This window comes from Malus domestica, chromosome 16, assembly GCF_042453785.1.
Source record: "Malus domestica chromosome 16, GDT2T_hap1".
NCBI classification, from domain to species: domain Eukaryota; kingdom Viridiplantae; phylum Streptophyta; class Magnoliopsida; order Rosales; family Rosaceae; genus Malus; species Malus domestica.
The window spans coordinates 161334-178138 of NC_091676.1; the positions used below are offsets into that span (position 1 = coordinate 161334).

At 36.1% G+C, this 16805-nt stretch overlaps 2 protein-coding genes across 2 annotated transcripts; one reads left to right on the plus strand and one right to left on the minus strand.

The window, feature by feature from the left end:
* Positions 1 to 1471: 1471 nt before the first annotated feature.
* LOC103403387 (uncharacterized) lies at positions 1472 to 4800 on the minus strand. Its single transcript, XM_008342202.4, has 6 exons — positions 3961 to 4800; positions 3488 to 3590; positions 3323 to 3388; positions 2738 to 2911; positions 2550 to 2646; positions 1472 to 1964 (listed from the first exon to the last, which is right to left on the minus strand). The coding sequence occupies exons 1-6, from the start codon at positions 4517 to 4519 to the stop codon at positions 1842 to 1844; spliced, it is 1122 nt and encodes a 373-aa protein (XP_008340424.2). The 5' UTR covers positions 4520 to 4800; the 3' UTR covers positions 1472 to 1841.
* A 2583-nt stretch (positions 4801 to 7383) lies between these two features.
* On the plus strand, positions 7384 to 16357 carry LOC103403388 (uncharacterized). Its single transcript, XM_008342203.4, has 21 exons — positions 7384 to 7747; positions 7952 to 8050; positions 8159 to 8313; positions 8480 to 8552; positions 8671 to 8793; positions 9102 to 9210; positions 9908 to 9987; positions 10751 to 10832; positions 11064 to 11203; positions 11298 to 11408; positions 11566 to 11682; positions 11786 to 11875; positions 12191 to 12244; positions 12425 to 12499; positions 12662 to 12737; positions 12890 to 12989; positions 13911 to 13980; positions 14478 to 14542; positions 14680 to 14789; positions 15071 to 15328; positions 15735 to 16357. The coding sequence occupies exons 1-21, from the start codon at positions 7622 to 7624 to the stop codon at positions 16013 to 16015; spliced, it is 2394 nt and encodes a 797-aa protein (XP_008340425.3). The 5' UTR covers positions 7384 to 7621; the 3' UTR covers positions 16016 to 16357.
* The last annotated feature ends 448 nt before the right edge of the window (positions 16358 to 16805 follow it).

Sequence of the window (16805 nt, forward strand, 5' to 3'; positions counted from 1 at the left end):
GCACACAAGAAAAGAGAAGACTAGCAGTAGCAAGAGAAAATTAGGGTTAATTCTCACACACAATTTATACGATACATTCTTCCTAATTGCTTGTAAATCGCACCGCAAATTAATTTCGGTGAATCCTTTCCTTACTGGATTTGGTTCCTTTTTCTATGTTAATTTTTTTTTTAAATTCCAATATAAGATACTTCTAGTTAGTGTAGATGATATCTTTTGTTCAATAAAAAAAAAATTGTAATCAAATTAGAGAGTAAGACGCGGATGGCGCTTATCACAGTGGCGAAAAGCAATTATGTAAATATACTCTAGTGTGGGTTCAATCCCTCTTCCCTCTTACCACTAACAATTTAACGCCCTAATACTATCGTTTGTGTAAAAAAAAATTTAGAGTCAAACCTCCGGAATTTTGAACTCAAATACTAAAGGGAATTTTAAAAGTTCATGGTACTGTTCACTTTAACGAAAAACTACATTTTTACACTAAAAAGTCAATCTTGTACTATTCACTTTACCCTTTATTTTGTCCTTATGATTAAAACTCAAAATTTTCAAGTCATTTTCATTAGTTTTCCTAAAATTTTTAAAATCAGGTTGGAATCCTAAAACATTTAGGAATTCAAAATTAAAAAAAAATTCAGCTATATAGGAATTAATAGTGCGAAATAGGTATTAAGTATCCATATACAAGTTTTAAGCTTTGAGTGCAACGAAATGCGTTAAACGTCACTTGACGTTTCAATATCCTAATTCAATGTAATATTAAAAAAAGTTTCACATGACATCTTATTATTGAACCTGAACACCACAATAAAAATGAACTTGTTGCATCTAAAGTCCTCACAAACTTTTGTTTCCAAGTTTCCTAATAAATTCACGCACTGGGTCCCATGAAAATAACAAAATATTGAAAATAGTAGTGTTTAAGGGCAAAATTGTAAAGCAAGCAAATTTGCTTTTGAAATGTGGTTGTCTTGATCGTCGAGTTAGTCACTTTCGAACCGTTTGCCAGCCAAACCACAACGAGTTAGCCGTCAAGAAAGATACCATTCTCTTCGTCTCGTCGAGAAGTATGATTTTTGTTTTTAAATCACTCGAATATTGAAGAAGTTATGAACGTTTAAAGTTTATCCAGTTTTCGACGAGTTTTCGTTTTCCCGCGAACCAATCACCTTTCAAGTGATTTTTCGACCATCTCTGGCAACCATTGGCCTTCCAAATAGATATAATCTTGTTCTACACTTTCCTATCTTCATTTTGATATATTATGGATCAAATTTGATTAAGAAACGATTGAGTTACGAAGCTTTAAAAATTGCTCAAACTTCCAATCAAGAGCTTTTTAACGGACCAAAGTAATGGATGGTGGACAATCTCATGGACCATTTCTATTGATTTTCAATTTCAGGAACCAAAGTGATGTGTTACGCAAATCTCATTGTTCATTTTGGATAAAAAGCCTAATAAAAAATAACAATCATAAAAATGTCTTCCTTCGCTAGTCTGTCCATTACATTTGCGTTTAATTGTCAAGTAGCTCTATAAAATAAATAAATCCTTCTTCAAAATGGCTCTAGATAACCAACCGAGCCAGCCATGGGGATCGCGGGAGCATGCACTATGGAGTGGATTTTCATATTTTGGAAGGGCACCAAACACCAACCCCGCCCCGGCCCGGCCCCCCCCCCCCCAAAAACCCCCGGTTGAGGTTGAATCAGTCTCTTTCATACTCTAGTTCCATATCAACAAATAATAACAAAACCAACAAAGATTTTGAACTCTACCGCATCCTGCAACTATAATGTTTATTAAAAAATAAGACTAGAGAATCACTAATGAGATTAACGGAACTCATCATGGTAATAGTCCTCTTCCTCATCATCATTGAAAATAGCGCTGTAAAATACATATGGGTTCTCTATCATCTCTCCCAGCGTTAGTTGCCCATCTTTATCTGTATCAGCCTGCAGTTCGCAAATTTGTCGATTAAAGGCAGCACAAGATATTTACTATCAAACTTCACTTGATGTTTTCAGTGACAGAATAATGGCAAGATTGCAAACATTACTTGCTAATCAACTGATAATTCCACCGTCTTATAAGGTAAATATCTACTAGCATGAAGGCAATACATGACTTTAGAATTCGAATACCAACATATAGAGATCATGCCCAGTCTATAAACTACAAGCAATTTTGAAAGTTGATCTCCAAATTGCCTCTTCGAGTGCAAGATAAATCAACAGACTTTGACACTTGAAGTTGCTCTGATAGAATGTAGAAAGTGATTCATCTCTTAACACTGTTATGCATAAATTCACAAACCTTAATTTATTGTTTTGAAATGATTTAACTCATCTTATCTGGCAAGGAAAGGAACTAGGAAGCCCTTGCTACACGGTGAGAGGAGACTAATTTCCACAAAAAAAGGGCAACTAGATCAATGCTCATATGAACCATATATGCATATGTAAACGACACAAAAAGCACAAATTGATAGATCCATCAAAAGTAGAAAAGAAAATACTTTTCACTGTAAAAATGAATACCTGTGATATAATGTAATCTGCTTGTTGTTTTGCATAGTAATGTTCTGATGGATGTATCTTTCCAATAATAGGAAGCATTTCCTCATCTGACAAATACCTGTGGATATGCAAGACGGAAACAAGTAAAATAATCATGAAAAGGGAAACCCTCTGATAATTACACACAAATAAAAGCAGCTTAAAAGTACCCATCGCCATCTTTGTCAAGCTGAGCAAACAAATTTCTAGCTGGGAACTCCATCAAATCATCAGACTGATGTGTGGAATTGTGATTTTCTTCATCATAGTTCCTCACCAAATCAAAGAGGCCATGGAAGAATTCTTTGAAGTTAATCTTTTCATCTTTGTCGGTGTCCCTTTCCCTAAGGAGGCAATGGAGCATTCAGACAATTAGAGAAGCTAAGCAACAATGTTAGAATGACATCGCGCAATGACAAATAAGATGATGTGCAAGGGAAAATGATAAAATACTATAAAATATAAAAAAAGCTGGTGAAAAAGGAAACCGCCCATCTCAACTGGTCAGTCCCTGCTTCCTAACTTCCTATATCAGTAAATGTTTCTTTTTCTCTTTTTGGTTTTGATATCAGATGATTTTAGTCCAGGAGAAACCCAAAATTATAAAAATAAAAGCAAGAGAAACTTCAATATATTGCTTGAAAATTTCCTTGTCATGGTGCGTGCATCTGACCTACAAACTGATATCCTACAAATAGATATTGCTCATATGGATACAGACAACTAGAATTTCAGCGACGGGAAATCAATATTACCTTACTTCCTCCTTACACAACCACTTAAGTAGCTTCAGGTTTTTGCTATCAGCTGGGTGTAGAAAGCTAGAAAAGGACGAGGAGAAAAAGCACCGCCATCATGTTAAAGAATGTATTTGAAAGGGTATTATGTACAAGGAAGTTGAGAGACAGGTAGAAGCTCACTCATTGAACTCGGTTATATTAAGAAGACCATCTCCATTCGCATCGGATGCATTAAAATGTTCCTCTTTCCACCAACCCATATCATAGCCAAAGGAGCTGTTATCTGGCACATGGAACATAAATCGAATCAGTGACAAGGAGAATATGACAGCATACAATGATCTAGTTGAAGATGGCCTACTCCTAGATAACAAATGACCACCCTGTTTCACCAGATACAACTTTCCCTCTTCTCACCCATATTACCGCCGTTGGAGCATTAGTACTAGGAACTGAACAACATTCCAACACATTACAGAATGACACACTAGTTTTACTTAAATTAAGCTGTATCTGCCGAAGACCAAAAACCACAAATTCCATATAGCATAGCCATGGATTGAATTTCGCTTTTCAGCAGTCAATAAAGCCAATATAACAGAACAAGATATGAGAAATAACCAAACATATGCAACAACTTGCAAAGACAAAACCTGCATTCTGAACCCAACTGGGGGGCTGATACTCGGCAAAGGAAACAAAGCCGTCACTATTCTTGTCGTGAAGCTCCATATCCCTCTGAGTTCGATGCAAGACTTCCCTCTGAGCCTGGTTCAAGTTCCACTGAGTCAACTCGTCCTCGGTGACGAATCCATCAGCCGGGTCGACATCAACCTTTGGAAACAACAAGAGCAACCTGTTGGTGACGTTGAACCTGTCCTCATTGTTCAAATAATCCTCAGCGTCCATGAAGTCTTCCCACTCGGGCTGAGACTCGGCGGCCGGTGCGGAGTCGTGGGAGGCGTTGAAGGCATGATCGAAGTGCTGCTGCTCCCACTTACGGTCCTCGCGGCGGCGCTCAATGTCAGCGACGAGGGGGTCGAAGGGGATGGGGTTATGGTGGTGGAGGGGGGGAGCAAAGGTGAAGTTGGAGCGGAGCTTGAGGCGGCGGTGGCGGTGGTTGCCGGGTTTCTTTGGGGAGTGGGAGATGAGCAAGAGGACAAGGACTGCAATTGCTATGTATATGATTACTGAGACGGACGCCCTCACCATTGGAACTCTGACGGTGAAATTGGAACGAATCGCTCACTGTGAGTGCACCACTAGTATTTGGAAATTTGACTGACTAGTATACCATATGGACTAGACTGGGAGAAGAATCTGGGGAGAAGACAAGAGAATCGGAGAAGAGGAGGATAAGACTGATTCAATTTAATTATTTATTCAAATGAATGAATGAACTTGAATGAACTTGCGGATCTGCTCTGCCTCTGCCCGTCTGCCGCCACCCAACCCAGCCTACCATCCCATTCCCACTCTTAGTTTTAATTATTATTTTTTTATTTTTTTATATATTTTTTATTTTATTTTTATCGAAAGATAACATTAATAAGCTTGATGTTAAATTAGCCATCGACAGAGTTTAAACTCCCGCTGTCACTCAACACATTTTCACCATTATGATAAAATGTCATTTGCAATTTTAATTATTAATTAATTGTTTCTTTTAATTTGTAACCAATTTTCATTTATTAATTTATTACATTTTTTAAGTCGAAGTACAACATTGGGCATAGGGCGAAGGGCCTTGATATCAAAGAGGTTGCATTAAATTATTATATTTAACTATATGTAGGTGAAGGAGTGCATGTATGGATGACAATTCAAACATTTAAACCCAATAATCGTGGATAATTGTCCGAATATAACATATTTGGGGATTAAAATTTGATTATATTTTGGATACGGGGAAAAATCGAAAATATTATTCAATTATGGTTTCAGATATGATTATAGGGGTCTTCGATCTGTATCCGTCCCCACATCCAAACCGAACATCGTCACGCCTCGATTCTAGGATCGGGGTGTGTCAATACATATTACATATATAATATAATTTATACATAATAAATATCGTGTTGTATAATATGTATATATATATATATAGGGATAAGATCAAAGAACAAATATTTTACAAATAATGATAAGATTAAGGAACAAATATTTTTATAAATATTTTTACATTATTTTTAAGCCTTTAGATTATATGACATACAATGGTCCTTATTTATTCATTAAATTACATGGATGCTTATGTGAATTTTAACTAATATTAAAAATAAAATAAAACATAAAATCTATAAGGAAATGAAATATAAAATTTAAAGGGAAGAAACCCTATAAGCGTGAACTCCATTAATTCGTAGCCTCCATCTTCCTCTTTGCTAATGAGGTACACAACTCCATGCCTTAGATTGATACGAATTTCTAATACCCTCTACAACAGAACCAACATACCAAGTATTTTGGACCACTTATTTTATATTTACAATCTTGATTAGTTTAGTGGCCCATCTTACCTAAATCTCTCTCCTACGACCCGAATCACCTAATCAATGAATAACGAACACAAATATGTGAATCAGTTCATCCTTTTCTTTATGTTTACTTGCTTAATTTTTTTTTCTTATAATTTATTTTATCATGTTTCTTTGGCCTTACTACATTTCACATCCTTCATTTTTGAGGTGATTTTCAAAAAGATCATGATTTTTTTTTAACTGTGCACGATAAGATTTGAAAATTGTATCAATTTATGTCTTTCGTGAAATGATTGTTTGAACAATCAATAAATTGATTGCATGGTGCACGCACGTGTGACCGTTATATGGCTAACATGTAAAACACATTTGCACTATAATTAAAAGAACTCATCAATTCAATGAATAATTACATGTTCAAAAAAAAAAAAATACATATTGATATAATTTCAAAACCTTAGTGTCCAACTTAAGAAAAAAAAAAATACATATTGATATAATTTCAAAACCTTAGTGTCCAACTTAAGAAAATTAAGACCTCATGAATCATTTTGAAGATGACTTCAAACCTCAAACCTTAGTGTCCAATTAAAAGAAAAATTAATACCTCATGAATCATTTTGAAAATCACTTTTAAACCTCGAAGTGTAAACTTGTAGTTACCCTCTTTGATATACAAGGATATTGGACGGTCATGGTGAAGGGTACAACAACAACAACAACAAAGCCTTTTCCCACTAAGTGGGGTCGGCTATATGAATCCTAGAACGCTAGTGCGCTCGGTTTTGTGTCATGTCCTCCGTTAGATCCAAATACTCTAAGTCTTTTTTGAAGGGTGATACAATAAATTCATCATAATTTACTAAAGCATAGTACTAGTGACGTTATCATTTTTGAGTTTGAGGATAGCACAAAACGAACATGATTCTAATTTTAAGTATATTTTTTTGATAGACAAACTTCTAATATTATTTGGATGGAAGTCTGTCCTCTTCGTATTAGACATGCTCTGGTATTAGATTATCGAGGTTCTAACGTATTTTGAGCTCCCTAACCACACAATCATCCTAGGCGTGAGAACTACTATAGCCTATAGGATTAGGAGATATAAATTCAAAACTACTAGAGCCTATAGGATTACGAGATAGAAATTCAAAGTCTAAGGGTTTAGTGAAGATTTAGCATTATAAAATAATCAACCATGTCAAAAAAAAAAAAATGTGTGATGCTATTTACACATCTTTTTTACTTTTTACACGCACGCCTATCTCAATTTATGACCATTGGTTCAAATGAATATAAGATAATAAATAAACAAAAATTAACAAAATCTGTAAAAAGTAAAAATAAATGTATAAATAACACCTCATTCAAGAATATAATATCATAGACTAAAGTTTTTTACACCTCATTCAAGAATATCAAATCATAAACTCAGTGGAAAAAACTTTAGTAAACGTGAGATTTTATGAGAACTTTAACGAAAAACTTTCGATATTGTTCACTTTAATAAAAAAACCTCGTAACTAAGCATATTAGCATTTCCTGGTGTTCCTGGATGAAGCCCAAGCCCAAACCAGACAGATCCAATTCCAACCCAGCAGAATTCCGACTGGGGATCTAGGATCTGGGATCATTATTCTTTTATTTTATTTTCTTTAAACAAAAAAGAAAAGAAATTAAAAAATAAGCTTAAGACAAGAAAGGAGGAGGAGGAGGAAGTGACGGAGGCTTGGAATGAGAGCGTGAGGATCTAACGGAAACTAGGAGGAGTCTAATCGACGCCGTTTGGTTGCAGCGAAGGAAGAAGAGCGAAGAGCGAAGGGAAGGAGGGATGCTGAAATTCTTGAAGGGAGTGGTGGGCGGATCGGGGACTGGACCTAAGGATCTGCCCTACAACATCGGCGATCCTTACCCCTCTGCTTGGGGCTCTTGGACTCACTTCCGAGGCACCTCCAAGGTCTGCTTCTCTCACTCCTCTCTCTCTCTCTCTCTCTCTCTCTCTCTATGTGTATATATACAAACAAAATTTCATGATTCCAACGGTGGATGTGGACGAGTCATGACTGGATCTGAGGGAGGGTGATTGTTTATTTGGGAAGAAGGAATTCGAATGAAATCATTTTTTTTTTCTTTTTCCAATTGTTTGTTGTAAACTGTCCAGGACGATGGGTCTCCGGTGTCCATATTCTCTATATCTGGAAGTAATGCTCAGGATGGCCATTTGGCCGCTGCTCGCAATGGCGTCAAGCGTCTCCGCACTGTGAGTTTCTCTTTCGTTTTGCTCTTCACAATTTCATATGCAAAATTGCAAAATTGCAAATGCAGCAATTGTTCATTTCATTTTGCTGATTTGTTTGTCTACTTTCAGGTCAGACACCCAAACATCTTATCATTTCTTCACAGTACTGAGGCTGAAACTGTGGATGCTTCTTCTGCCACCAAGCAAACTATCTATATCGTTACCGAGCCTGTTATGCCCCTCTCTGATAAGATCAAGGAGCTCAATTTACAAGGTATCCAAAGGTATTTCCAAACATAATCTATCCGCTCTTTTCCCGTCTTCTTGTTCAATTTGTTTCTCTACGAAAATCTTTTTATTTATTTACATTATTGCACATGCAAATCATATAAAATGGATGCTGAAATTGTCGCTAGAATTCACTTCATCTTTTTTTTTCCTTGATGTTAGGGATGAGTATTTCGCATGCGGACTGCACCAGATAGCGAAGGCTGTCAGTTTCTTGAATAATGATTGTAAACTTGTAAGTTTTTGTAATTGGTATCACTAGTATTTTGAATGTGGAGTGCACCATATACCTAATTCTCATATATGATTTTCAGTTGTAGTAATACTGTTTGACTAGCTTTTGGACAATACAGGTTCATGCCAACGTTTGCTTGGCCAGTGTTGTTGTAACTCAAACTTTGGACTGGAAGCTACATGCTTTTGATGTACTATCTGAGTTTGATGGCGGCAATGAGGCTTCTGCCGGAGAAATGCTGGTATGCATGTCTTCCATTGTGATTCATCATTGTAGAGCCTGATTAATTCAACTTATTTCCTTGTTAAATTTTATTGAATTCTCCCCGCTTTTGTTTCTTTAACTGTTGTTTTAAAGTTTACCTGCTTCACCTATATGGGAGGGCTTACTTTTTTAACTTTGGTTATATCTTTTTTTCTAGTTTGAATAGCTATGGATGAAATGGTGTTTGTTTCCACTAAGATAATGCTTGTGGATATTTGTACTAAAAAATTCTTAGGAATAGTAAGAAGTTCAATATGTTTCTCATTAGTTCTTATCTTCCGTCAGCAATTCGCCTGGCTTGTTGGACCACAATACAAACCCATGGAGTTACTGAAGTCTGATTGGGCTGCAATCAGAAAGTCTCCACCATGGGCTATTGATTCTTGGGGCTTGGGTAAGTCTGCTGCTATCTGTTTCTCAGAACATGATTATTGGTTTGTTAGTTCCCCTTGACCTCTTAATGATGAACTTAATTGATTCTTTCATGGGGATATATAGAAATGAATTTTAGCCCCTCGTAGAAGGTTCATCCTTGTTTTTTTTCATTGTCCCATTGTTTGACGATAAGGTATGGATTGTACTGGATAGCAAGGCCGAGTTCGGTCTTGTGAATTTTTGTTTATGGAGGTATTTTGTGCTTTTGGTGGAGAGAAAAAGGCTAGTGTGGGTTTTTAATGTGTTGCCAAAGGACAGTATTTTGGGTTGTTTAGTTGGAAAAGATTGGGAGGTTTTTTTTGGCAGAAGGTGGAAGGAAGTGGATTGTCGTGGGGAATTTTGTCTCTTTTTATTTTCTTTGGTATATATTGAATTTTGATATATTCCATCTTATTATCTTAACTTGGATTGGAAGGCCGATACATGTTTAGTTAGTTAGAGTTTGAAGGCTTTTTGTTATCTAATTTGCTGATGTTGTACTGCTAATGTTTTCGTGTATTGGCTTTGATTATATTTTCAGTGAATGCTGGTTGGTTTATCTTAATATAGTTAATATATTTATAGTAAAATATGTTGAATCATGTGATGTTTTGCTGCTGAACTGCCAGTGGAATACACTAATCTTGAAAATCTAAATTCTTTAATTGAACTGATAGGCTGCCTTATATACGAGCTCTTCTCCGGTCTGAAATTAAGCAAAACAGAGGAACTACGCAACACGGCTTCTATTCCAAAGGTTCGTAGTCTTCTACCGTCAGCATGAGTCAATGATGATCTTATTCTTTTTAGGGATCAACTTAAATTTAACCCCTAGGGTTTGGTGGTGGTTTTCAAATTTTTTTTCTTTTCAGAAGAATGATAAAATTTTATTAAAGCAATAACATGAATTATAAAAAAGTGGATAAGAAATCCTCCATCTAGCAAAACTAGCTAAGACCTCTCAAGTAGATCTATTGACAAGTAACTAAAGCTGAACCAAATTCATTTTATGGCTGCTAACATATCCCTCACTATATGAGAAAGAGAATAAACCCTGAACTCATTCGAAACTGATGCCCAGAGAGCTGCCCACGAGGTTTGAATTTTGGCAATTTGCACCATGAAGCTATAAAATGACATCAATTTAAAACTTCCATCAGGAAAACTGTTTGTTTTTCGTTCAATTGGTGATGTGGCACTTTTGGGACCCATTTTTATGCAAACATGGGGAATAAATATAGTAAACGATTATTTTGAAAACACAAAAAGGGGTACGCAGTTCCCACATCATCAATTTAATACCATTTGTAAATAAATTTACTAAAATGGAAATGTCGTGGTCCATTTTGAAAACAACCCCAAACCATAGGGGTAAAATGTGGTTGATCTTTTCAATCTCTCATGAACACCACCATGTTAACTAAAGAGTTTGCAAGTGTCTGACATCTGTTTGTTTCCATGGGCTTAATCTTTTTGAAGATTCATTTTCATTTGCATCTCTCTATTTTCTTGTCTCACAGTCTCTGCTTCCAGATTATCAGCGGCTCTTGAGTTCCACGCCTTCTCGTAGGTTGAATACATCGAAGCTTGTAGAAAATAGTGGTGATCTTTCTTTCTTAACTCGAGTTAATTTCTTTTAATGTTTTTGGGAATTTATAGTCTTGACTGTTGAGAATGTCAGTCTCCTTCATGGTCTGAGGACTGATTGGCATTTATGAAAATATGATCTTTGCTCCTTCTATTGTTTATACCTTGGTGGTTTAACAATCTTATGTCTCATAGTGTTTTTGTTCACGTATATTTCACTAACTGTTGCAACAAATGTATTGGCAGAATATTTTCAAAACAAGCTAGTGGATACAATACATTTCATGGAAATTCTAAATCTGAAAGATAGTGTTGAGAAGGATACCTTCTTCCGCAAGCTTCCAAATTTAGCGGAGCAGCTACCTCGCCAGATTGTGCTGAAAAAGGTGTGTTACCCGAATTATTATATGATTTTCAACTTCGAAATATATAACAAACCTTTTGTTATCAAATTATAATCCTACCTTCTGGTTTCTACAGTTGCTTCCTTTATTGGCTTCTGCCCTTGAATTTGGTTCAGCTGCTGCACCTGCTTTGACGGCTTTGTTGAAAATGGGTTCCTGGCTTTCAACCGAAGAATTCAGTGTGAAGGTTACTGTTTCAGTATTCTGCGTTGACCTATATGTCATGAATGTTGTTTACTTAAATTTCTCTTGAATGTGGAAGTTTCGTTTATCCTTTGTTAGTTGTTTTTATTTTTATGGTTGTAATCATCTGAATTGGGTTTATGTCTTGCCTATACATTTAGGTGCTGCCAACAATTGTGAAGCTGTTTGCTTCCAATGACCGAGCTATTCGAGTTGGACTTTTGCAACATATTGATCAGTTTGGAGAATCATTATCAGCACAAATTGTTGATGAGCAAGTATGCAGTCAATGATAGTTGGATTTTATTGAAGACTGGTAGCCTTAGATTGATTCATTCCTAGTTTGTAGGTTCTAAATTTGCATGTGATGCTTGAAATTAGGTTTACCCCCACGTTGCTACTGGGTTCACTGACACATCTGCTTTTCTCCGGGAACTGACTTTGAAGTCGATGCTTGTTCTAGCTCCTAAGGTTAGTGCACCTAATTTTATGGTTGTATGATTCTTGCTTTGTATAATTTATATTCTCAAAAGCCACTGTTAATATGATTTGAATCTCAAAAACACGGCGCTTAAGTGTTAGTATTTTATATAGTATGGTTTACTCCATACCATTTTAAAGATATAGGTCAATCTTTATGTGGAGCCTATTTAAATTGGATATCCATTTGTCCTTATGGCTAATAAATCCCTGTCTTTGTTTTAGGTTTAGAGGTCATTCTATCCCTTTGAAATTTCAAATTATGTGATTATTCTCATCTAATCGGTTTGTCTTTCTACTTTGTAGCTTTCTCAACGCACCATTTCAGGGTCCTTGTTGAAGTATCTTTCAAAGTTACAGGTATTAACTTCTGAACTAATAACCTTGACTTAGCCATTGAAATGAATGTTTGCAGTGTTTACTTTCACATTATGTCTCTTCAAGTTCATTATTTTTGTGAGTGCATGTGTTTGGAACATAGAATATGGCCATTCTTTGACACTAAGTTTTTCATTCTTTTAATTTCTTCCTGTTTTGCAGGTTGATGAAGAACCAGCAATTAGAACGAACACCACTATATTACTAGGGAACATTGCATCCCACCTGAATGATGGGGTTAGTGTCATCTATTTGCCACATTTACTGTTTCTAATTTTTTTTCTTCTCTTCAGGGATAGAATGGTCCTATTGGTCATTTGTTGTAATTTCTAATTTTTCAACAGATTTTGATAAAATATTTGCTTGTCCTAAGATGATTGGGTTCATATTTAAATGCAGACAAGGAAAAGAGTGCTGATTAATGCTTTTACTGCCCGTGCATTACGTGATACTTTCTCACCTGCCCGAGGAGCAGGTACTAGAATTTTCTATTTTTCCATGCCTTTTTTTACTACATTCTTTTTTGAATCATGTTCTAGTTTTTCCTCATATGAAACTTGTCCTTTTCCTCTGTTTCATACATGAGTCAACGTTTGGATTCTATGATCAATGTGAAAATTGTGGCAGGTATAATGGCTTTGTGTGCTACCAGTTCTTATTATGATATCACTGAGATTGCAACTCGGATTCTCCCAAATGTTGTTATTCTTACCATTGATCCTGATAAGTAAGTATGCTGCAGATTATTTGTACATTATTTCTCTCTGTGGATTTTTTTGAAGCATGCTTTATGTTATTATTGAGTGTGTTTTCATGTTCTATGACATGCTAACAGTCTGCACATATTGATACCTTATATGTACCTTACAAAATCTTCTCTTGATCTGGGTTGTTTTGAAGTCACATTTAACTACTCTGAGGTAGGTGTTTGCTGTATTTAAAAAACATTGAAATAATGTTTGCAGTTATAACAGAATCTTACAAGATTCTGTTTCTTGTCACAAAGGTATTTTAAGGTCATCTTCTTATTAATGTTAGTAGTCATAATTATCTTTGGACGTTTCTTCAGTCTTTTTTTCTGAATAACTGTATATTCCTTTTATTTTTTTGAGTAGCAAGTAATAATTTGTCTTTATAAATTTTAACACTAGGAATAGATGATAATGTTTCCAAATATATATATATATATATATATATTTCTTTTTCTTTTTGTAAATATGTTGGTGCCTCTTGTGGATGAGAGGAAAAGTGTATATATTGGAATACTAAGGAGATATTTCCTTGAGAAACTTTGCTTTTCCTTCCCTATTGTTAAGCCAATTACAGGGTCTAGTCATTGCTTGGGTGAATGCCTGTGTGTTGTGTGATCTAAGTAGACTTTTTAGACAAGTTTACAACATCACTTGTACAACACTTGGATCTGCGTGTGATGCACTCAGAGTGGGATGGGATCAATTGCGCACCGAATATTGGTGTATCACCAAGAATTTTGTCGCTAAATCTTAAGGGGCAATACTTCAAAAAAAACAGAAAAAAAAAAGGAAAAGCTTGAGGGGGAAAAGAGAAATGTAGATTACATTTTGTACTGTCATACTTTATTAATGGAATCCTTGTAACGGGAATTATACCTTTTTTCCCTTTGGTGCAGTGATGTTCGATCAAAGGCATTTCAAGCAGTTGATCAATTTTTACAAATAGTGAAGCAATCCTATGAAAAGGTGTGTTGGAATTCTTAACTCATTTGTTTCTGTTTCTCATAGCTTGTAGGTATATCAGAAGCAATTTTTGCTAGTGTGCATCAAATGCCTTAAAGCTTATGGCATGCATGTGTTTTTCTTGTGATTTTGTTGGTTACCTTGTGTATATGACGTTTGCAAATTTCTCGTGAATTGAGTTCTCATTTTTATGTTCACATGCCACATATGATCCAACATGTGGTGTGTGATGTTGACCTTGCTACAATTTTTGGTGTTCCATCATAATTTCATCACTTGGTACCGTATGCCATCGTCTTGTGTGGTTTTCATGGTGCTTATTTGTATCAGTGAATAAATATTATTTGCAAAGGCAAATACAGTATGTATGGTAGCAGAATCTTTAGAGGATAAGGCTCAGAGGAAGTTTCAGAAGCCTGATGCTCCATATCTTCGTGTTTGTCAATACTGTGTCATATTGATAATCTGTTAATTTTTGTGTGCTTTTGTGGTCAATGTAGACTGATTCAGGAGATACTGCTGGTGTTGGAATCTCATCACTACCAGGAAACGCTAGTTTACTGGGGTGAGTTGCTTATGAAACTTTTCAGCATATTATGATTTACAATTAGTTTATGGGGATTGAACCAAATGAAGCTGAATAGAAAGAAAAAGGTTCTTTCTGAGAGCTTAGTCTTAACGTATATTTAAATTATCATGCAGATGGGCAATGAGCTCCTTGACTCTCAAGGGTAAACCTTCTGAACAAGCTCCACTTGCTCCTGTAAATACCAGTGCATCTCTTACTAAAACAACTTCTAATGCAAGCTCAGGTACACATATTGATAACTTGGGTTTCTTTAAATGTGTTTAGCTTGTTGGAGAATCAACAGCCATGCTAAGAATGTTGAATGCTGGAGATCCAATAATAAAAAATGGGGTGTGGGTGGGAGGAGAGGGAATTGTGTGCGTTTGTTGGTTTCCACATCTATTTTGTTTCTACCTCCGCTACATAAGAGATTGGAACAATTTCTTATTAAAAAAAATGGGTAGACAGGCCAATGATCCTTTTTTGGGTTCCACTTCTTACATTGTTATTATCTTGTAATCCTAGTGGTGGATACTCCAAGCACGGCGCCTGCCCACATAAGTTCGACAACAGATTTTGGCGATCAACGTATACCTGATTCCCCAACATCTACAGATGGCTGGGGAGAACTTGAAAATGGAACCCACGAAGAGAATGAAAGTGACAAGGATGGGTGGGATGATGTTGAACCCCTGGAAGAGCCAAAACCATCTCCTGTTCTTGCGAGTATTCAAGCAGCTCAAAAGCGGCCGGTCTCACAACCTGCTTTGCAGCCTAAACAAGGTAATTGAACTTATGTATCAAGAATAGCATTTTTTTAGCTTCTGCTGCTATGCATTTACATCTGAATGAATATAAAATATTGCAGAAATGTATAAAAGTTACTGGTTACAATAAGAGTAAAAATGCAATATACTGTTTTGAATTTCGAATGTACATAAACCGATGATAATTGTCTTGTGGTGGATAAATCATATATCTTTTATTACAATGAAGTATGTGCTTATTATATTGCATGCCTCCACAATGGCCTACAAAGTGTCAAAATTGGTAGCAGTTTAATATTGCTTTTACCTTTTTTCCTTTTCTAGTTCATCTAAGTTGTATGCATTCCGTCTTCGTTAATTGCTCATTTCAGTAATATAATTGCGGTGTTAATTAACTGGAAGGTTTTCATATTAATTCGTAGCGACGAGTTTGAGACCAAAAAACACAGCCAAGGCTATAAAAAATGAAGATGATGATTTGTGGGGCTCCATTGCCGCCCCTGCACCAAGAACAGTTTCAAAACCATTGAATGTGAAAGCAAGTGCAGCAGTTGATGATGATGATCCATGGGCTGCGATTGCCGCTCCCCCACCCTCTACCAAGGCAAAGCCTCTATCAGTAGCCAAAGGCCGAGGAGCGAAACCTGCTGCTCCAAAATTGGGCGCCCAGAGGATAAACCGGACGTCTTCGTCGGGGGTGTAAATTACACAAAACAAGGAGAGAAGATTTTGGTGGCTGGTGTTCATGTTATCATTGGTGCCAACACTTATTAATTGATTTGTAAAGATATTCACTTGATTGTTTTGGTTTTACAGTTTACACACACAAGACAGAACAGAAGCTGCCATTCTGTTTAGGATGGAGGTGCAACTACTGGCTACTACCACTACCAGTTGCAGGGGAAGTTAAACTAAACTGGCTATCAATTTTTGGGCCTGTAAAGTAAGTTGGTGACATGTAATTTATCACTTTCTTCTTTGTAGTCAAAATGCATAGGGGTAGTTTTCTATCCATATCACATTCATGGCTCTGATTTTTTGACCATCTCTTCTTTTTTTTTTCCCGTGGGAAATGCTTAACGGCCCACCCCATAACTATGGGCTGAGATTTTCTGGGCTATTGTTTCGCAACTTGGCCCAATTTGCACATGTATCTGGATAGTGTTTGTTTACCAAAAAAAAAAAAAAAAAAGGTATGTGTGTGTTTGTGTGTATATATATGTATACATGCATCAGATTAATTCTCTTGGGAAAACCTACATCTACGTTTATGCGAATTAACATTAATAATAAATGCAGAATTGAACAATTTGTTGTCTAAAATTGACCACAAAGTTGAAGCGGGGGGCCATGCCAGGGCCAAAGATGTCCTCTGCCATGCTTTATATAGCCGCCGCAATTTATGATTTGCAAAATTGAGAGCGAGGGGCCACATTGGGTCTCAATTAAAATCATGTGCTTGCTCAACTTTTCAACTTTCAAGTTGTTTTCTT

Excerpts from the sequence above, each read along its gene's own strand:
- LOC103403387 (XM_008342202.4), bottom strand. The coding sequence starts at position 4,519 with ATGGTGAGGGCGTCCGTCTCAGTAATCATATACATAGCAATTGCAGTC. Across the intron at positions 3,591-3,960 it reads CAGTTGGGTTCAGAATGCAG|ATAACAGCTCCTTTGGCTAT; the intron begins GTTTTGTCTTTG and ends TCCATGTGCCAG. Across the intron at positions 1,965-2,549 it reads CAGATTACATTATATCACAG|GCTGATACAGATAAAGATGG; the intron begins GTATTCATTTTT and ends TGCGAACTGCAG.
- LOC103403388 (XM_008342203.4), top strand. The coding sequence starts at position 7,622 with ATGCTGAAATTCTTGAAGGGAGTGGTGGGCGGATCGGGGACTGGACCT. Across the intron at positions 9,988-10,750 it reads ACACGGCTTCTATTCCAAAG|TCTCTGCTTCCAGATTATCA; the intron begins GTTCGTAGTCTT and ends CTTGTCTCACAG. Across the intron at positions 10,833-11,063 it reads GAAGCTTGTAGAAAATAGTG|AATATTTTCAAAACAAGCTA; the intron begins GTGATCTTTCTT and ends ATGTATTGGCAG.